Source organism: Rana temporaria, chromosome 1 (genome assembly GCF_905171775.1).
Source record: "Rana temporaria chromosome 1, aRanTem1.1, whole genome shotgun sequence".
NCBI classification, from domain to species: Eukaryota; Metazoa; Chordata; class Amphibia; order Anura; family Ranidae; genus Rana; species Rana temporaria.
This window is the reverse complement of record NC_053489.1, coordinates 60183804-60205921: the sequence shown is the minus strand read 5'-3', so window position 1 is coordinate 60205921 and position 22118 is coordinate 60183804. Positions and strand designations below refer to the sequence as shown.

Sequence of the window (22118 nt, the reverse complement as noted above, 5' to 3'; positions counted from 1 at the left end):
AGTGCAATAATCAACGTGACAGGCATCAACGTTGGCACAAGATCTTTGTTCGGTTTCACTGTCATTTCAAGTGTAAAAGAGTATTTCACGTTTCTTCATATTAAGTGAACGTTTGCATTCCATGTTTTAATCCAAATGAACAAATTTCAAATATGTATGAAAAGACGACGGCCTTTCCCAGTAAGGCTGGTGGAATGCAGAGTCGCTCTGGCTTTATGTGATTAGTAAATTAATCAGAGAAACACATTTCGGCAAGGCCAACTTGTTGCACTTTGTCCCTCCATCCATAATCTCTGACAAGGATCAGCTTGCAAATGGGGCCTGGCAGGATTCCCTTTCCTTACTTACTATTTCCATTCCACCCTTGTTCACTTTTTTTTTTCTTTTCCCTCCAGGATTCAATGATAGAAGCTCCGAAGCCTGGGCAGACAAAACAAGTCTAATGTTTTTCCACTGGCCATGAAATCCTTCAGCTCGTGCTAACACTAACAAAACTTCCTCTTCTTGTTAAACGACCGCAACCGTGACCACTTCTCCATTTCACCCACCACCTGACATCCAGGTAGCTCTCAGCACACCCTCATAACGAGGGCGTCACCCTCTCTTTCATCGCAATCGCCCTTGTATACAGCCCATTTGTTTCCATAAGAATCAATCATCCTCCGCCACACATCACTTCTTCCTGGAGACATGAAAGTCTCAGCCAGGGGGAACAGTCTCAAATACACAGACGTGCGCCTTGGGAAAGATTATAGTAAATATAGAGCGGAGGATGTATAATGGGGCATATTTATAAAGCAGAGAATGATCGTTCTTTGCTTCCGGACACCTGTCAAAAGAAAGATATTTCTAGATGTCTCTGAAGGCTGTGATTGGGCCACAGAGAATGAAGATAAAAATTACAGATTCTTATTTAACAGGCGTCGATTCCACCGATATGAAACAACAGCGTATAGAACTGCTTTCTGACAATCCAAAAGCTAAACTCCACACAGATATAAAATTCACAAATTAATGCTCCTCTGAATTCTCATTATTAACCACTTGCATTTTTTGCAGTTACTTTAACCGACAAATTATGCGATCCCTGATGAAGTCACGTGATCATGGCGCTACGCGTCGGAACACATAGGCATCGGAAGTGACATCAGGTTGCAAGCTCACCACTCGTGGTACTGTGCTGTGTTTGTTTACTTTTTAACCACATGCCGACCAGTGAACAACGGCTCAGGCTGGTACGTCCCCTTTAAATCGCGGGACCCGCGGACTCCATGTCTGCTGGTGTCCTGCAATCGGGTCACAGAGAGGTAGAACGGAGAGATGCCTTTGTAAACAAGGCATTTCCCTGTTCTGCCTAGTGACAGGACAGTGATCTACTGTTCCCTGTGATCGTGAGCAGTGATCACCGTCATGTCACTGGTAGCCTATCCCCCCACAGTTAGAATCACTCCCTAGGACACACTTAACCCCTTCAGCGCCCCCTAGTGTTTAGCCCCTTCCCTGCCAGTGTCATTTACATAGCACTGATCGCTGTATAAATGACAATGGCCCCAAAAGAGCGTCAAAAGTGTCCGATGTGTCTGCCATAATGTCGCAGTCACAAAAAAAAAAAAAAACACTGATCGTCGCCATTACTAGTAAAAAAAAAATATTAAATAAAAATGCCATAAAACTATCCCCTATTTTGTATACGCTATAACTTTTGCGCAAAGCAATCAATATACGCTTATTGCAATTTTTACCAACAAAATGTAGAAGAATACGTATCGGCCTAAACTGTGGACATATATATATATATATTTTTTTTTTTTTGTTTGTTTTTGGGGGGGGGGATATTTATTATAGCAAAAAAGTAAAAAATATTGCTTTTTTCTCTCAAAATTGTCGCTCTTTTTTTGTTCATAGCACAAAGAAAAAAAATGCAGAGGTGATCAAATACCACCAAAAGAAAGCTCTATTTCTGAGAAAAAAAGGATGTCAATTTTGTTTGGGTGCCACGTCGCACGACCGCGCAATTGTCAGTTAAAGCGACGCAGTGCCGAATCGCAAAAAATGGCCCGGTCATTGGGCAAACAAATCCTCCGGGGCTGAAGTGGTTAACGCAAGTATATTTCGGCTCTTTTTTTTATCAAATGTTACTAGCCACAATGTATTTCATGTTTTGGACCTCCATTTCTTCTCTTTCCTATACACTGTATTGAATTTGGAGCTTCCCTCTCCCTCTTCTATACCTACTGCTGAGTTATACAAGGAAAAACTCCCATTGGCCTAAGGCAGGAACCTGGGCTATCTCCGCCATCACATTTTCTCACGCCGTTACCTTACAGCGGCAAGGTAAGGGACCACCTTGCCTAGAGGTGTAATTACACTGAAGAATCGTTTCACCAAGTCACCAATTATTTCCTTTTTTGGATCTGCACAAAGTGGTATTTGGAGTAGCATGTCACTACTCTAGTCCACTCTTATATGGACTCCCTTTATACTATTAGCACTTTAATATCTACTTGAAGAATTACCCATGTGGTTTCGTGCAACATTGTAACATTAGTTTACACAAAGTCCTTTTCACTACTGTCACCTTTAGCACTTGCACTTTATATGTATTAATTTATTAATGCCTAGCACATGTGATCATTACCTAGGATTTTACATGCGTTTTATTGTACATTTACTTAGCCAATATCTAGAACGCAACATCACGCATTGATTTTATCCTAAATTGCGCGGTCATGCAACACTTTACCCAAATAAAATGGAGGTCATTTTTTCCCCCCACACATAGGGCTTTCTTTTGGTGGCATTTAATCACCATTGTGTTTTTTTTTTTTTGTGCTATAAACAAAAAAAATAGACAATTATAAAAAAAAATAAGAAACAATGGGGCAGATTCACAGAAGAAGTACGCCGGCGTATCTACCGATACACCGGGGTACTTTCAAATTTGCCGCGTCGTAGCTTTAGTTTGAATCCTCAAACCAAGATACGACTGCTTCTGGCTTCGATCCGACAGGCGTACGCCTTCGGATCGTAGGTGCAATACTTCGGCGACCACTGGGTGGAGTTTGTGTCGTTTTCCGCGTTGGGTATGCCAATTAGCTTTTTCCGGCGATCCACGAAAGTACGCGCGGCCGTCGCATTCTCTTATGTCGTCGCTAGTCGGCTTTTCCTGGCGTATAGTTAAAGCTGCTATTTTGTGGCGTATAGATAGACCTGCCATGTTAAAGTATGGCTGTTGTTCCTGCGTCGAATTTTGATTATTTTTTTTGCGCAAGTCGTCCGTGAATAGGAAAGGACGTAACGCACGTCTACGTTCAAAAAATGACGTCGCTGCGACGTCATTTCGCGCAAAGCACGGCGGGAAATTTCAAAACGGAGCATGCGCATTTCAATCGGCGCGGGGACGCGCTTCATTTAAATGAATCACGCCCCCTACCCGCCCAATTTGAAATACGCGCCGAGAAATACACTACGCCACCGTAACTTACGGCGCGAAATCTTCCTGGATTCAAAATTCCGCCAGGTAAGATACGGCGGCGTAGCGTATCTCCGATACGCTGCGCCAGGGCAAATGTCTGTGAATCTGGCCCAATATTTTTTACTCTCTGCTATAAAACCTATCCAATAAAAAAAAAAAAACACACATTTGTTCATAAATTTAGGCCAATATGTATTCTGCTACATTCAATAAGTGTATATCGATTGGTTTGCTCAAACGTTTTAGTGTCTACAAACTACGGGATAAATACTGGAATATTTATTTATTATACTAGTAATGGTGGCGATCTGCGACTTATAGTAGGACTGTTATATCACGGCAGACAAATCGAACAAAATCGAACAAAGACAATTTGTGGGATCCAGTGACACCAATACAGTGATACTAATGACACTGAACTAATGACACTGGCTGGGAAAAGGGTTAAACATCTAGGGTCATCAATGGGTTAAATGTGTGCCTAACCAGTGTTTTTGTGTACTTTGTGTGGTGCTTTTAGTAATGGGAAGTAATGGACTTTTACCATACAAGCATCACTCCCTCCCGGGCAGGACGGGGCCCTGCCTTGTTTACATAGGCAGAGCTCCATCCAGCCTCTCTTTCTGACGATCGGCGGTTACTGGCGGACATTCACTAGCCGGCACCCACTGATCGGCTTCTGCTTCGACTAATCACAGCAGAAGCGCAGCACCGGCGGCAGTGCAGAATCACACACACACATATATATGTGCAATACCTTGTACAGCAGAGTTTAGACTGGGAGAGGAATGAAGAACCACAAGGAGCCAAACAGATGTGATGTTCATGTGCTAAAAAGGAGCAAGCTGGAGAGTTCATTAGTCTGGTGCTTCTCCATTTACTGTCCAGTCACTAGGGAGATACAAGACCTGCCATGCCTTATTCACTCAGAATTTATGTGCCAGCTGTAGCATGGATCCGGTCTATTCCTGCAGCTGAGTTCAAAGTGGGTGCAGATAGCAACCACAGCTATGTACAGGTATTCCAATGTCATGAGCAATTACCTGCGGTTAGGAACAGATGATGGCTCCATGTATGCGCACATCCGAACTCCAATGTACAGTCAATGCTGTGTACAGGCTGAGCAGCTGCAATTACCCGCATCCACACCTGTGAATCCAGCCACAAAAATACGATAGATTCATGGCACAGATGGCAAATATATGTAGTGTAAATGAAGCCTAAAGTGGAAGTCCAAATTTATACTAAATTAAAGCGGTAGTAAACCTCAGATCTTGCAAAAAAAAAAAAAAACCTGCAAGGCAATGGCATAATGTGCTAGTATGCATCACAAACTAGCACATTATGAAATAGTCACCTTGGAACTAAGCCCTCCAGTGCGGTTATGTCACCGTTGACAGGGCTGTCATGTTCTTCCGGTCTTTCTTCTGGGTTCACGTGCTTCGGCTATGTGATTGGCCGGAACCATGATGACGTCACTCCTGCGCATGCACGTGGGAGCTCTCGGTTTCAGCATGAAGCTCCAAAGTTCCGGCAAGATGATGTCACTGGCTGCATGCAGGGTGAAAATATCCTAAACGCTGCACGTTTAGGAGATATTGATTCTACCTTCAGGTAAGCCTTATTATAGGCTTGCCTGTAGGTAAAACTGACCGCTTTAAAAAGGTTAAACCTGCTCCCACACCCCTTCTTACTCCAATTCATACTGCCCTATAAAAAGGAAGAGGTTTAGACTTACCTATTCTCAATGCACTCTAGGGAGATCAGGTGACCAGAAAAAAAAGCACTCTGTGAAAAGGTAAGTATATGCATCTTCTTTTTACAGGGCGGTGCAGTGGCGGTGCATCCACAAGGGCACAATAGCGCTGCCCCCTCTCTCCTGCCACCTGTCTATCACCAATCTGCATGAATCTATTGTCGCCGCTGCCGCCCCCATTCAGGTGTCCAGCCCCTTGTCGGGGTGCCGGGCATCTGAATTACATCGGCGGGGGTGTTTTTGGAAGCGCCTGATTAGAGCCGTGGGCTTCCAAAATGGTAAACAGTGGGCGCAATGATGTGCGTTTGCTGTTTACTCCGTCTTGTGTTAGGGAAGCGAACAAATCGCTTTCCTACCACTGACCCGCCTCTCAGCCAATTAGGTGCTTGGGTCTGGTTACCTGTCACCTGATTGGCTGAAGCGACAGGTGCTGTGATTGAACACCCATCAGGCATTCAATCATAGCAGAGTACGGGGAGATGACGGGAGAAGACATATAGAGGACTCGGAGCATGGCGGACAATGTCGTGACCCGAGACAGGTAAGTGCCAGGCAGGGGATGCACACTGAGGCAGCATTTGATGGGGCACAGTAGCGGCAATTGATGGGGCACAGTAGCGGCACTTGATGGGCAACACTGGCAATTCATGGGGTACACTGGCGAAAATTGATGGGGCAGAGTGGCTGTGCTTGGTTTTTTTTTTTCCAGTTTGTTTGCGCCCCCCCAAAAGAATTTGAGCACCAGCCACCACTGGGGCAGTGAGTATAAGGCCTCGTACACACGACCGAACATGTCTGCTGAAACTGGTCTGCGGACCAGTTTCCGCGGACATGTTCGGTCGTCTGTACGGCCGACCGGACCGGATTCCCGCCCGAGCGGACAGGTTTCGAGCAGACAAATGTTTCTTAGCATGCTAAGAAACATGTCCGCTGGAAGCCTGTCCGTCGGACATGTTTGGTCGTCTGTATGACTCACCGGACATGTCCGCTCGGCCGAAAGCCCTCGCATGCGTCAAAGTGATTCGACGCATGCGTGGAAGCATTGACCTTCAAGGGTCGCGCACGTCGCCGCGTCATCGTCGCGGCCACGTCACCGCGTATCCTGTCCGCGGGAAATTTGGTCTGATGGTGTGTACAGCCATCAGACCAAATGATCCCAGCGGACATGTCCGATGAAAACGGTCCGCGGACCGTTTTCATCGGACAGATCCGGTCGTGTGTACAAGGCCTGAGAGATAGAAGGGAGGAGAAAGCAGTTTTAAGCTTGGTTAGCCCTGACATTGAAATCCACTTTAAGTGTTAATTGCATCAGAGAAAATGTAGGTCTCCTACCCTACCAGACAGAGCTGCGCTCTGTGGCAAAGCTATGTAAATCTCAGGACTGGATGGACAGAAATACAAATCCTTTGGCATCCAATGCAGCTCCCGTATATGCACTTATTCCCTGTGTTTAGTTGTTTGCCCGGGGTGCAGCTTTAAGTGATAAAAAGCAGATCAGGCAACATTCTTTCTCTGCAGGAAAATATGACACTGATCTGACCATTCCTTTACCAAATTTGATGAATAAGGTTTTTTTTTTTATATAAAATATTTATCTTTTATTTTTGTTATTGCTCGTTACATACAAAGATATGACAAAAAATAAAATAAAACTAACTGCAACCACATCTTAAACATTATAGGGGGAACCCCCTCGACAAGCTGAAGGAGTAAATCACATTATGGTATACATAGAATAAAATAAAATATATAAAAAGAAGAAAAGAAAGAGAAGAAAAAAAAAAGAGAAGAGGAATAAGGTTGATTTGAAAAGGTACAAATTGCCCATATTATAGGGGCCACCATAGAAAGGTACCAATTGCCCATATTATAGGGGCCACCATAGAAAGTTACCAATAGCCCATATTATAGGGGTCACCATAGAAAGTTACCAATTGCCCATATTATAAGGGGCCACCATAGAAAGGTACCAATTGCCCATATTATAGGGGCCACCATAGAAAGGTACCAATAGCCCATATTATAGGGGCCACCATAGAAAGGTACCAATTGCCCATATTATAGGGGCCACCATAGAAAGGTACCAATAGCCCATATTATAGGGGTCACCATAGAAAGGTACCAATAGCCCATATTATAAGGGGCCACCATAGAAAGGTACCAATTGCCCATATTATAGGAGCCACCATAGAAAGGTACCAATAGCCCATATTATAGGGGTCACCATAGAAAGTTACCAATTGCCCATATTATAAGGGGCCACCATAGAAAGGTACCAATTGCCCATATTATAGGGGCCACCATAGAAAGGTACCAATTGCCCAAATTATAGGGATCACCATAGAAAGGTACCAATGGCCCATATTATAAGGGGCCACCATTGAAAGGTACCAATAGCACATATTATAGGGGCCACCATAGAAAGGTACCAATTGCCCAAATTATAGGGATCACCATAGAAGGGTACCAATGGCCCATATTATAAGGGGCCACCATAGAAAGGTACCAATAGCACATATTATGGGGGCCACCATAGAAAGGTACCAATTGCCCAAATTATAGGGATCACCATAGAAGGGTACCAATGGCTCATATTATAGGGGCCACCATAGAAAGGTACCAATTGCCCAAATTATAGGGATCAGCATAGAAAGGTACCAATGGCCCATATTATAGGGGCCACCATAGCAATAATAAAAGATCCAGGTACGCGCTGATGCTGCCCTCATTTGACAATAATCTGCTTATGTTTGTATGTTTAGTACTGAAACTTTCATATAGAAGGTCTTGTAAAAAGAAAAATTATTTGATAATCCTCTTACTTTGGTGTTTGCCATGTCCACAATATACTGGTCTCCCTTAACACACTCCATTACAGGGAAGCCATCTCTGTCCAGCACTTTCGCCTGTGAGTTTCCAGCCACCACAAGAATGACATCTCCGGTAATGCTGTACTGCAGAGACTTGATCTGATGACTGAAGAAGAAAGAACAATTATTATCACACTATACAAAAAAAGGTACAGAAGACAGCATGTAGAATTAATATAGATGTAACTGATTTGGTTTCCTAAAGTTCTGTGTATCAAAAACAATTTTTTTTTTATTTATTTTTTTCCATTTAAAGTTTTTATTTTTAGAATAAATATAAGTTACAGTACATCTGATGTTGATATAAAAAAATAAAAAACAACACACACAACATACAATAATGTGATATAGATCAATACAAATATAAGTATTGTAGTACATTTGCTGTCCATGTGGAAGAAATCAATATAGAATAGGTTTTGGTTTACACCACAGAAATAAGGCCCCATTCACACCTGAGCGTAGTGTTTTGGAGCGTTTTTTCCGGCGTTCGCGCGTATTTGCACGTTTGCATACAGCGTTGTTCGCCGTTTTTGAACTTTGTCGTTTTTTATTTTAGCCAATAGGAAAAAAGGGATTTTTAATACAGCTTACCTGTAAAATCCTTTTCTTGGAGTACATCACGGGACACAGAGCAGCATATTCATTACTATGTGGGTTATATGGAGTACCTTCAGGTGATGGACACTGGCAATCTCAAACAGGAAGTGCCCCTCCCTATATAACCCCCTCCCATAGGAGGAGTACCTCAGTTTTGTAGCAAGCAGTATGCCTCCCAAAATGGTCCCTACAAGAGGGGTGGGAGCTCTGTGTCCCGTGATGTACTCCAAGAAAAGGATTTTACAGGTAAGCTGTATTAAAAATCCCTTTTTCTTTCTCGTACATCACGGGACACAGAGCAGCATATTCATTACTATGTGGGATGTCCTAAAGCAATGCTTTACTGAGGGGAGGGAGAAATCTTCCCAAGACACAAGGATTTAATTCAGAGATACTCTCAAATAATAATAAATCCAACTTAGTTGAGAAAATTAAATTTAAACTTAAATTTTAACTCAAGGGTGCCCCCCGATTCTGAGGGTCTTAAATCGCAGCCCGCAGCACTGCCTGCCCAAAGGCTGTATCTGTATTCCTTCTTACATCCACCTGGTAAAATTTTGTAAACGTGTGGACTGAAGACCAGGTTGCCGCCTTGCATACTTGAGCCATAGAGATCTGATGGTGTGCTGCCCAGGAGGCGCCCATGGCCCTGGTAGAATGGGCCTTTACTGACAACGGAGGAGGCAACCTCTTCAAGCCGTAGGCCTGAATAATTAACTGTTTAATCCATCTCGAAATGGTGGATTTTGCAGCTGCCTGCCCCTTCTTGGGCCCATCTGGCAAAATGAATAACACATCTGTTTTCCTAATCTTCTCTGTAGCTTTAAGATAGGCCTTCATGGCCCTGACAATATCCAAGGTATGCAGCAACCCTTCCTTTCTGGAAGTGGGCTTTGGAAAAAAGGATGGTAATACCAAATCCTGGTTCAGGTGAAAACTGGATATAACCTTTGGTAAAAAGGAAGGATGAGGACGGAGAACCACCTTGTCCTTATGCAGAATAAGATATGGCTCCTTACAAGATAAGGCTGCCAACTCTGACACTCTTCTGGCGGAAACTATGGCGACCAGAAATACCAACTTCCTTGTTAGTAAAACCAAAGGAACTTCAGCCAACGGCTCAAAGGGTTGTTTCTGTAGAGTTGACAGAACAAGAATCAAGTCCCATGGACAAAGTGGTGACTTAACCGGAGGATTAATACGCAAGACCCCCTGAATGAAGGTCTTAACCAGCGAGTGGGTGGCCAGCGGCCTCTGAAACCACACTGACAAAGCTGAAATCTGTCCCTTGATTGTGCTTAATGCCAATCCTTTATCCACTCCTAGCTGGAGAAAACTTAATACTCTATCAATGGTATATTTGCGGGAAAGCCATTTCTTGGACTCGCACCAGCCTACATAGGCCCTCCAAACCCTGTAATAAATTACTCTGGAGACTGGCTTTCTAGCCTTAATCAGGGTAGAGATTACTTGTCTAGATAGACCTCTACCCCTAAGAATCAGGGATTCAGCCGCCAGGCCGTCAAATTTAGACGCCGTAATGCAGGGTGGAGGATCGGGCCTTGTGAGAGTAGGTCTGGTCGTAGAGGAAGCGTCCAAGGGTCTCCCACTGACATCTTTAGGATTAGTGAGTACCATGCCCTTCTGGGCCATGCTGGAGCTATCAGAATGACTGGCTTGTGCTCCACCCTGATCCTGCGCAACAGGCGGGGTAGTAACTGGAGCGGAGGGAAGGCATATAGAAGATTGAACTGATGCCAAGGGTAAACTAACGCATCGGTCCCGCAGGCCATAGGGTCCCGAGTCCGGGACATGAACCTGTCTAGTTTCTTGTTGAGCCTTGACGCCATGATATCCACGTCCGGCATTCCCCACTTCTGGCAAATTATCTGAAATATTTGCGGATGCAGAGACCATTCCCCTGGCGACAGAGTCTGACGACTCAAGAAGTCCGCCTGCAGGTTGTCCACCCCGGGAATGAATATTGCCGATATGCAGGGCACATGATTCTCTGCCCATAGGAAAATTAAGCTCACTTCTCTCTGAGCTGCTTGACTCTTGGTTCCTCCTTGGTGATTTATATATGCCACAGCCGTGGCATTGTCTGATTGTATCCTCACCGGGAACCCCTGTAATTTGGAGGTCCAAGCCCTGAGGGCTAGCCGAGCAGCTCTGAGCTCCAAGATATTGATGGGCAATTGACTCTCCTCCTGTGCCCACGTACCTTGGTGAGTGCACCCATCCAAGATCGCTCCCCAGCCCTTCAGGCTGGCATCTGTGGTCACTATCTTCCATGTCACGGGGCTGAAAGATTTTCCCTTCAGTAGATTCTGAGGGTTTAACCACCAACACAGACTCTGCCGGACTCTTGATGAGAGTGGCAACGGAAATTCCAAGGCCTGTGGCCTCTTGCTCCATGCTGACAGAATGGCTGCCTGCAGGACACGAGTGTGACTTTGAGCGTATGGCACCGCTTCGAAGGTGGCCACTAGCTTGCCTAGTAATCGCATGCATAGGCGAATCGTTGGTTCTCTCTTGCTTAGAACCAGATGTATCAATTCTTTGATAGCCTCGACCTTTATTCGAGGCAGGAACACCCTTTGTTGTTCCGTGTCTAATGACATGCCGAGATATTCCAACCTTTTTGTGGGTTGGAAAGCTGATTTTTCTCGGTTTAGGACCCAACCGAACCTCTCTAGGTATCGAACCGTGAGAGCCACTGCTCGCTCCAGGCCAGGAGATGAATGATCTATGATTAGAAGGTCGTCCAGGTATGCTAGGACAATGATCCCCTGGATTCTTAGGTTGGCTAGAATTGGAGCTAGGACCTTGGTGAATACTCGAGGAGCCGTAGCCAACCCGAAAGGGAGTGCCACAAATTGAAAATGACGCCGAGCCACTGTGAAGCGTAGAAACCTTTGATGTGGCTGAAAAATTGGCACATGAAGGTAAGCATCCTTTATGTCTATGGAGGCCAGAAAGTCGTCTTTCTGAAGTGCGGCGGCTGCCGATCGCACGGATTCCATCCGGAACGAGCGTACTTTTAAGTACGCATTTAATCCCTTTAAGTCCAAGATTGGCCTGACATCGCCGTTGGGCTTTGGGATGATGAACAGATTGGAGTAGAACCCTAGCCCCTGTTCCTGGGCTGGTACCTCTACTATCACGCCTTGGTAAAGCAAATGATTTAATGCTGCCATTAAGGCGGCCTTCTTCGTCGGCTCGACTGGCACTCTCGACTCCTGATAATGAGGTGGAGGGATTCTTAGAAATTCTAATTTGTAGCCTGTGGCCACGGAAGACCGGACCCACTTGTCGGGAATGTCGGTCTCCCAAATTTCTGAAAAAAGACGCAGCCTTCCCCCCACCTTCGTGGGTGGGGGCGTCCCTTCATGAGGCAGACTTAGGGGCTGTCTTTGCTGGTTTACGATACCACTGCTTCTTGCCTCCAAAGGCTTGTCCTGGTGGCTTATTGTTAAAGTATGATCTCGCAGGAGGCCGTCGATACTGCCTGGAATTGGCGGGCCCCTGAGCAGGGGGAAGCTGCCGTTTGAACGCAGGTCCCCGGACCTTCTTTTTTACTGGTAGAAGTGTACTTTTGCCACTTGAAATAGTCTGAATGTATTTATCCAGATCTTCTCCGAAGAGTCGTTCTCCATGGAAGGGAAACCCTGCCAGGAGCTTTTTGCATGGGGGCTCAGCCTCCCAGTTCTTTAACCATAAGAGCCTTCTCATATGTACTAAAAATAGTGACAGACGAGACGCTTGCTGGATGGAATCCCTTATAGCATCCACCGCGAAGCACATGGCTCTAGGAATATCAGATAATTCTTCCGCCTGTTGGGCCGGAATAACCTTAAGCATTTGTCTTGTCTGGTCTGTTAGTGCCTGACAAACTCCAATAGCAGCCACCGCTGGCTGTATTACTGCACCCGCCGTAGTAAAGGATGCTTTTAAAAGCGTCTCCAAACGCTTATCAACCGGTTCTTTAAACACCTGTATGTTTTCTACCGGGCAAGTCAAGGACTTATTTACACAGGAGATGGCGGCATCCACCACTGGGAGAGTCCACTTTTTGGCAAATTTTTCTTCCATAGGATAGACGACGGAAAATTTTTTAGGTGGTAAAAAGATTCTGTCTGGTCGTGCCCAATCCTGGAAGATTACCTCCTCTAAAAGAGGATGGACTGGAAAAACAGCGCTACTGCGAGGCGTTTTCAAAGAGCCTAAAGATGATACGGCCGGACCCTGAGGTTCCGGTAAAGGCAAATTAAACGCCAAGTGGACCATGTCTGTCAGAGAATGAACCCAGAAGCTTTCCGCTTGGGAGGCCGAGCAAGGCTCTTCATTAGCCGAACCCTCAACCTCTGAACCAATTTGGTCCCGGTCCAAATGATCCTCCTGCAACTCAAATCCCCCCGGGGAGAGAACCTCAGCATCTGAGGGTCCACACTCAGGCGACGGAGACCTAGTCCGCTTTTTACCCGGTGTAGATTTGGCTATCATAGCCGCCAATCTTTTCTCTAGCCCCTCCAAGGAGGCGGCTAGCATACTCTCTGTGATAAACACAGGGTTGGGTGGATCTGATGTAGCCTCAGCACCAGATCTCCCTAATGGCTTAACCAAGGTGCCCAATGGTGTAATAACCTGTGGGGAAAGTACCGGCATAGGCCGATCTGAACCGTCAGAATCTGAGGGGGGGCCCCTTTCTTTTGTACCCCCTGATCCTGAACCCTTGGAAGCCATGGTACAATACCGAGGTACCCCTGCTTACAACCCTTGATGGTTGTAGCTAGGAGAAAATAATAGTACGGTTTTAGGGAACGGTATTAACAATTAACGTCCAAAAACCAAAACGGGAAGACCAGTATGTTTCCTATATATTTTTTTTTTTTTTTTTTTTTCAAAAACCTTTTTTTTTTTTTTTTTTTTTTTTATGAAAACATGCTGTCTTCCCTCAAAAAATTGCAAGTATCCATCTGCTGTATAAGGAATTTTTTAGGCTAGTAACCACACAGCTAGTTCTGTTCACCAGAACTGCAATACTTCCTTGCGCCACTGGGTGCCCTCAGCCGCACTGCAACCGCTCTGCGTCCTCCTCCTTCAAGCTCAGCAAGCAACTGAGCTACACAGCATAGAGGAAGGGCCGCCCCTTCCTTTTATGAGACCGGATGTCCCGTCCCTCTTTCTCCACAACGGCGCGAATCATCACCCTGCGCCTATATTACAGGGCGCGCGCCCGCGCGCGCGCCCCTGTTGCGGAGGATGGGGCCACGCCGGAAGCGTCTGACATGCTGGAGGAGGACACCGCACGGCACCCAGACAGGTAAGGCCTCAGGTGAGTCACTGACCCCCCAGTCCTGGGAAAGCATAGCTAACACACAGCTCTTTTCCCAACCCAGCGCCCAGCAGACAATTTACAATGCAACACATATCTTTAGGAAGATCACACATGGGAGCCCATACACAGACCATCCTGTCTCTTTGATAGACATAGTGGCCCAAAACTGCCAATGCAAGAGCATACTCAGGCACATCCCCCAAAGATCTCCCTAGAGAGCCTGCCGACGAACCAAGTCCCGCAGGCCCCCCCTTTCTTACCTGCTCCATGCCGCAGGACTTTGCATAGCAAGCGGTCCAATCTTCCCCCATCTCCGTGGGTGGCGTACTAGACCTTCAGGCCCTGGGGTCCTAAAAAGGAACCCACTGTCCTGGGCCCATATAGCACCCTGGCAAACAGGTTACCTTAGGTACCGCAGAGGTTCTAAGTCCTGGGCCCAGGGTCCAGCTCTCTAAAAAGAGAAGCATTATGGGCAAAACCCCACGGTTTGGGGCCCGGGTACTGTCCACTTTGGCTCTGAGGCACCTTGGACAGATCCGGTTAGCCTGCCTTGATCCCAAGGATGTAGGAGACAAGCTATTCCATGACCAACACCTAAGACACTGGCGAAAAAACTGAGGTACTCCTCCTATGGGAGGGGGTTATATAGGGAGGGGCACTTCCTGTTTGAGATTGCCAGTGTCCATCACCTGAAGGTACTCCATATAACCCACATAGTAATGAATATGCTGCTCTGTGTCCCGTGATGTACGAGAAAGAAAATGATCATCTCTTTCATCATTTGTTGCTATGTTTGTAGATTTTTGTTATCTTCTACTGGTTGAATATTCTTTTTCACAGAACAGATTAAAGCGTCAAAACGCCCGTAGAAACGCTCGCTGTTGTGCTAGTTGCTTGAATCGAGCATTTCGATTAGTTTCTATGGTAATACAAACGTTCAAAAACGCACAAATCAGCCCAATTCGAGCTACAAAAAAGGGTCCAGAACTTGTTTGAGCTTCAGGCGTTTTGGAGTGGAGATGTGAACCATCTACATTGAGAATAATGGATTTTTTCCCCTCCCCGTTTTAGGCTACAAAACGCTCTAGTGTGAATGGGCCCTAAGAGAGAAGAGAGCGAATAGTACACCATGTAATATTGACAGATAGTACAAACATAAGAGTCAAATTTATATATAATAGTTGAAAAGTTTGGTTCTTCTAAAAACTAAGGATAACATGGGTCAATTGATTTGAAGATTTAGGGGTAGATTCAGAGAGGAGATACGCCGGCGTATCTCCGAGTCCGGCCGGTCGTATCTATGCGCCTGATTCATAGAATCAGTTACGCATAGATTTCCCTAAGATACGACCGGCGTAAGTGTTTTACACCGTCGTATCTTAGGCTGCATATTTACGCTGGCCGCTAGGTGGCGCTTCCGTATAGTTAAGCGAGGAATATGCAAATGAGCTAGATACGCCGATTCAGAAACGTACGTCCGGATGGTGCATTTTTTTAACGTCGTTTACGTTAGGCTTTTTTCGGCGTATAGTTACCCCTGCTCTATGAGGCGTATCCTATGTTAAGTATGGCCGTCGTTCCCGCGTCGCGTTTTGAATTTTTTACGTCGTTTGCGCAAGTCGTTCGCGAATAGGGCTGGACGTAATTTACGTTCACGTCGAAAGCGATGACGTTTTGCGGCGGATTTTCGAGCATGCGCACTGGGATTTTTTCACGAATGGCGCATGCGCCGTTAAAACAAAAACGTAAAATACGCGGGGTCAACTCAAATTTAAATAAAACATGCCCCCAACATCCCCATTTGAATTAGGCGGACACATACGTTACCCCGCCGTAACTAAGGGCGCAAGTTCTTTCTGAATACAGAACTTGCGCCCAAAGTTACAGTGGCGTAACGTATCTTAGATACGTTACGCTGGGCACAAAGATAGACGATTCTATCTGAAAATACCCCTTAGTCTATCCAGACCAAAACCCTAATTTCGATCATATACTAAAAACATATACTGTAATATATAAAAAAAAAAGTGAGTTAAGATAGGTAGGGGTTCTTACAAAAACAATAGGATAAAATAAATAAAAAGGGGGGGGGGGACCACAGTGCTCCGAAGGTAGATTTTATGTATGTTATTTTCTTGGTATCCACGAAAAAGCATCAACACCATGACGAGAGAACACTGGTGTCAAAATTATCTGGCGAATATTATATGATCCATGGTTTCCATATGTTGTCAAATTTCTTCAACTTGTTTTTATCTAGTGCATCCATTTTAGCGTGTATGAAAGATTGGCTTCTCTTTGGCTTCCGACAGATGTACTACAGGTGATTTCCATGCGCTAGCCATTGTCTGCTTTGTGGCTATCATGAATGAAAGGAATAATTTATATGAATTGTGAGAAAGGGTTACCGGTTTAATATTGAGAAGGGCCGTCATTGGATCCGGTAAAATAATACAGTCGATTAATTTAGAGGCGATCCGGAAAATCTTTTCCCAGAATCTGCGCACGAGTGGACACCAAATGTGCATATAGGTTGCTTTATCTGGACAACCGCGAAAACAGAGATCTGAGCCGTTTGCTGTAAATTTGGCTAACCTGGCGGGAACCAAATACCAACGAGAGAATACTTTATATGATGCCTCCGTTGCCAATAGATTTGTAGAAGAAGAGCTAGTGTTAGACCAAATATTTGTCCAAGTTTTATTATCAATTTTACAGTCGAGATCCGATTCCCACTTAGCAACATAAGAGGGTAAGATTGTATTTGATTTAGTGATCAGTTGAGAAGAATTTTTTTTTTTTTGCTAAACTCATTTCATCTGTAGTTGCATCTCAGTGTGACAGATCATCACCTGCCAAAAATCCAGGGAGCCTAAAACTTTTTGTAGTGAACTGACAACACTTGCATTTCTGCACAGAAATATCAAGCAGTTTTGTTAGTCCTACCCGAGTTCTTACCTACTAGACTTCTAGGGCCAGATTCACAGACATTTGCACTTGCGCCGCGTATCAGTGATACGCTACCCCGCCGTACCTTGCCTGGCGGAATTTCAAATCCTCAGCGATTTTGCGCCGTAAGTTACGGCGGCGTAGTGTATTTCTGGCGGTGGAATTCAAATCGGCGTTTAGGGGGCGTGATTCATTTAAATGAAGCGCGTCCCCGTGCCAATTGAACTGCGCATGCTCTGTTTTGTAATTTCCCGCCGTGCTTTGCGCTAAGTTCATTTTTTTAACTTAGATGTGAATTACGTCCATCCCTATTCACGGACGACTCACGCAAAAAAAAAAAAAATTCAAATTTCGACGCGGAAACGACGGCCATACTTAACATGGCAAGTCTAACTATACGCCGCAAAATACCAGCTTTAACTATACGAAGGGGAAAAGCCGACTAGCGACGACGTAAGAGAATGCGACGGCCACGCGTACCTTCGTGGATCGACGGAAAAATCTAATTTGCATACCCGACGCGGAAAACGACGCAAACTCCACCCAGCGGGCGCCGAAGTATTGCATCTACGATCCGAAGGCGTACGAACCCGTACGCCTGTCGGATCGAACCCAGAAGCTGTCGTATCTTGGTTTGAGGATTCAAACTAAAGATACGACGCGGGTAATTTGAAAGTACGCCGGCGTATCAGTAGATACTCCGGCGTACTTTTTCTAAGAATCTGGCCCCTAGAGTCTGCCTCCCCTCATCTCCAAAACATACATGGGGAGAGTTCTGTTGTCCAGCAGGGCAGGATTCAGTCACATTGATAACACAGCAGATGCAGCATTGTCTGCATTCTATAGGAAGTTGGGGTCAGGAGGTATTTTTTGTACTTATACTGTTTTTATTTACACTTCAACCACTTCAGCCCCCGGAAGATTTACCCCCCCCCCATTTCTTCAAGACCAGGCCATTTTTTAGACATGGCACTGCATTACTTTAAATGGACAATTGAGCGGTCGTGCAACACTGGACCCAAAGAAACCACTTGACCTTCAGAAGATTTGCCCTCTACCTGACCAGGCTTTCGGTTACTTTAACGGACAATTGAACGGTCGTGCGACACTGTACCCAAATAAAATGCATTTCCTTTCTTCCCACAAATAGAACTTTCTTTTGGTGGCATTTGATAATCTAAGCGTTTTTTGTTTGTTTTTTTAAATGCAATTAGGTCATTTATTTATAGAAAATTTCACTACACAAAATTATAAATTGATTAGAATATAAAAAAGTGGAATACAAATTCAGTATAAAAATGTCAGAATTCCATATATTTTAACCACTTGACGACCGCGCTATAGACAAAATACGTCTACAGTGCGGTCGAGTTATTCTGGGAGGACGTCTATGGGCGTCCTCCCAGAATCTTGCTCCCGCGCACCATCATGTGATGACGCCAGTTCCTCCCTCCCCTCTCTGTACCGATCGGGTACAGTGTGAGAGGAGAGAGATCAGATGGCAGCAGCAGTGCTGTGGGCTGAATCTGTGATAATTGGATTCACAGATCGAGCCATCCATCCCACCATGCTCAGCCATCCCTGTGCGATACTCTGCAATACCCCCTGGGCAATACTCTGCAATACCCCCTGGGCAATACTCCGCAATAAGTCCCCCCTCCCGCCACCCTCCGGTGCTTCTACCGACTCACCGCTACGATCAAAGCCAGGATAATTTTTTTATTTTTATTTCAGGCTTCCCAGCCTAGAGGTGAGATGTGGGGTCTTATTGACCCCACATCTCACTGTAAAGAGGACCTGTCATGCTATATTCCTATGGTCAAGATGGTCACTGGTCAAGAGGTTAAACAGTTTGTTAAGACACATACATTAAATTTTAAAAAAGACAACTCGTGTAAGAAAAGCCTATTGAAAGGTAATCATTCGGGTGGATTTACTAAAGGCAAATAGACTGTGCACTTTGCAAGTACAGTTGCACTAATTTTCCACAGAGATTTGGAAATGTGGTAAAGCTTTATATACAAATCAGGCTTAAGAAAACAAAAAAAATTACTTTTTACTATAAAACCTATCCAAATAAAAAAAAATCTCTTCATCAATTTAGGCCAATATGTATTGTGCTACTTATTTTTGGTAAAAAAAAAAAAAAACAATCGTATATTGACTGGTTTAGCAAAAGTTATAGCGCCTACAAACTATGGGATATATTTACAGAATTCTTTTTATTTTTTTACTAGTAATGACAGCGATCATCGACTTATAGCGGGACTGCAATATTGCAGCATACAAAATAGGACACGAACGAACACTTAGTCCAAATTAAAGTTGTGCTATCTATTGAAAAGAAATAAAAAAAAAAAAAAAAAAAAAAAACAGAACACGTACATTGAAAAAGAATAAAAAAATAAAATGCCATTAAGTGATAAGTAAGTCAATAATCCCACGGTGCACTAAACATTCACCCAAATGATGAGGTGTGAATTGCAGAAGAAACCTCCACCTGCTTACCAGCTGCTTATGACCTCCGATTACGGAAGGTCTTTCCCACTTGTGGCCATTAACCCAGCCAAGGTCTTTGTCCATTCAGGGGAATCAAGCCAAAGAACCTCTGCCACTCAAAAATAAGAGCCCGATCACATAAGGACCCCAAAAAAGATAAGGCAAATAAACCTGAGAAAATCAATGCACAAGAAAGCCCAGGACACACTTACCACTTTCACAGAATGCACTGTCACTGAAAATAGTGGCTCTCGGTGCCTTATAGCCTATACTTGGTCAACAGGTGGCCAGATACAGCGTGAGATAGCAGCAGCCATTGCTGACAGGCCCTTATGTGGGCACACTATGAACACGAAAACGGACCTGCAAAACCCTGACAAAGACCTTTCAAATACACCTAATCACTCTGACTACATCCAAAGAGCGTAAAGAAATTCCCTTTTGATGGACTGGCATGGGACAAAGTGACAGGAGCACAATATCTTCATTCAAGTGAAAAACAAATACTACCCTAGGCAGAAAGGCGAGTCCTGGACACAAAACCTTATACTTATGAAGGACCAAAAATAGAGGCTAACAAGAAAATGCCACCAATTCCAAGACCCTACGCTCTTTAGTAACGGCTACTAGGTATGCTACTTTCTGAGAGCGTTAGCAGTGGGATCTCCCCAACATTCTCAAAAGGTGGTTTTGTAACAATACCAGGATAAGGTCCCACAGACCAATAGCGGCCTGAGAGAGACCACACACCTAACAAACTTTCACTTGCGGACAAGCAGAAGTGACACAGAGGCCACAAAAATAGGGCTGCCAACAGGGAAACCCAACCCTAAATTGTGCTTCAGGCCAACTGCTGCTTCAGATCCTTGGAACTAAAGTGTCTTTTTGCAGCAGTAGCTGGCGAGGGGCACCATCAGATGAATGAGGTCCTCCATACCAATGTGCTGGGCCAATCTGGAGCCACCAAAATCACTAGAATCCCTGCAGGTTTATTTCAGCTTAACAGCCACAGCAAAAGCTTTATTAACACATAAACCAATATAAGGGTATAGCATTTCCATAGCGGTGTCTACCTAAAGGTCCTCTGCTCTGGCGAAAAACCTGTCCACCTTTAAATTGAGGGATAATGCCAGAAGACAGACATCTGGTGTTTCCCATCACAGAAGACCTCCATGTAAAAGGGCCCACTCTACCTGATCCAGACCTTTTTGAATTAGATAATCCACTTCCAAGTTTTCCAGATGCGTGTACGGAGGAAAGAGCTGCCACGTTACTCTCAGAATTTACAACAACTTCAGTGCATGAGATTTGCTGATTTCAGAGCTTTAGGTCTGCCTCACCATGTGGACAGTCAGACCTCTTCAGGAGACACTACTTACACAAAGAGATGAAGGGTCCTTATCAGCATGCTGGCAGTACAGGCTTTTTTTTTTACAGAAGCTGTAGGAACTTTGCACACCTTTTGTTTTAAGCGCATCTAAATGTGTTTAGTGGATTTCAACTGGAAGTTCAGATTCAGTATATTAATAACTGTGGCCCAGATTCTCGTACGAGTTAGGCCGGCGTATCTCCAGATACGCCGTCGTAACTCTGCGTTTGAGGCGTCGTATCTATGCGCCTGATTCTTAGAATCAGTTACGCATAGATTTGTACTAGATCCGACCGGCGTAAGAGACTCTTACGCCGTCGTATCCAAGTTGCATGTTTACGCTGGCCGCTAGGGGAGTGTACGCCGATTTACGCCTAGAAATATGTAAATCAGCTAGATACGCCAATTCACGAACGTACGCCCGGCCGACGCAGTACAGATACGCCGTTTACGTTAGGCTTTTCCCGGCGTAAAGTTACCCCTGCTATATGAGGCGTACCAATGTTAAGTATGGACGTCGGAACAGCGTCAAATTTTTTCACGTTTTACGTCATTTGCACAAGTCATTCGCGAATACGGCTGTGCGTCATTTACGTTCACGTCGAAAGCATTGGCTTCTTGCGGGTTAATTCGGAGCATGCACACTGGGATACTTTTACGGATGGCGTATGCGCCGTTCGTAAAAAGCGTCATTTACGTGGGGTCACATTAAATTTACATAACACACGCCCACATCTTCCACATTTGAATTAGGCGGGCTTACGCCGGCCTATTTAGGCTACGCCGCCACAACTTTGGTTTGAGAATACTGCACTTGCCTGCCAAAGTTGCGGAGGCGTAACGTAAATAGGATACGTTACGCCCGCACAAAGATGCGCGCTTCTACGTGAATCCGGGCCTGTATCTCTACATATAGTTTGTAACAACCTATGTATCTGTGGGCAGCCAAATCGATCCTCTTAGCTCATTGCTAAATGAAAACACAATAGACTCTCTAGTAATGATTGGTGACCAGAGATGGTGTGATCGACACTGCCTAGGCTGGGAGCCAGGAAGCAGCATTATTTTCCCCATGGCCGTAGAGAGGTTTTTTTTTTTCGCAACATAAAATAGCAATGCGATTTGGTAATGCTCACATGGGCCCCATTGACTCATGTAATGTGTGAATTTTAATGACAAGTCCCCTTTACACCTCCCAGCTAACAAGACGTGTGTAACCCTGGGAGAAAAAGGGGCAGGTATCAATTACGCAAGGAGGA

At 44.9% G+C, this 22118-nt stretch overlaps 1 protein-coding gene across 2 annotated transcripts in view; it reads right to left on the bottom strand.

Moving 5' to 3' along the window:
- The window catches only part of WDR70 (WD repeat domain 70), a 422360-nt gene that overhangs the window by 319846 nt on the left and 80396 nt on the right, over positions 1–22118 (bottom strand). For both annotated transcript variants that reach the window (XM_040338525.1, XM_040338517.1), the window contains exon 8: positions 8054–8207. In XM_040338525.1, coding sequence (XP_040194459.1) covers positions 8054–8207 — 154 coding nt within the window. The remainder of the gene's footprint in view (positions 1–8053; positions 8208–22118) is intronic.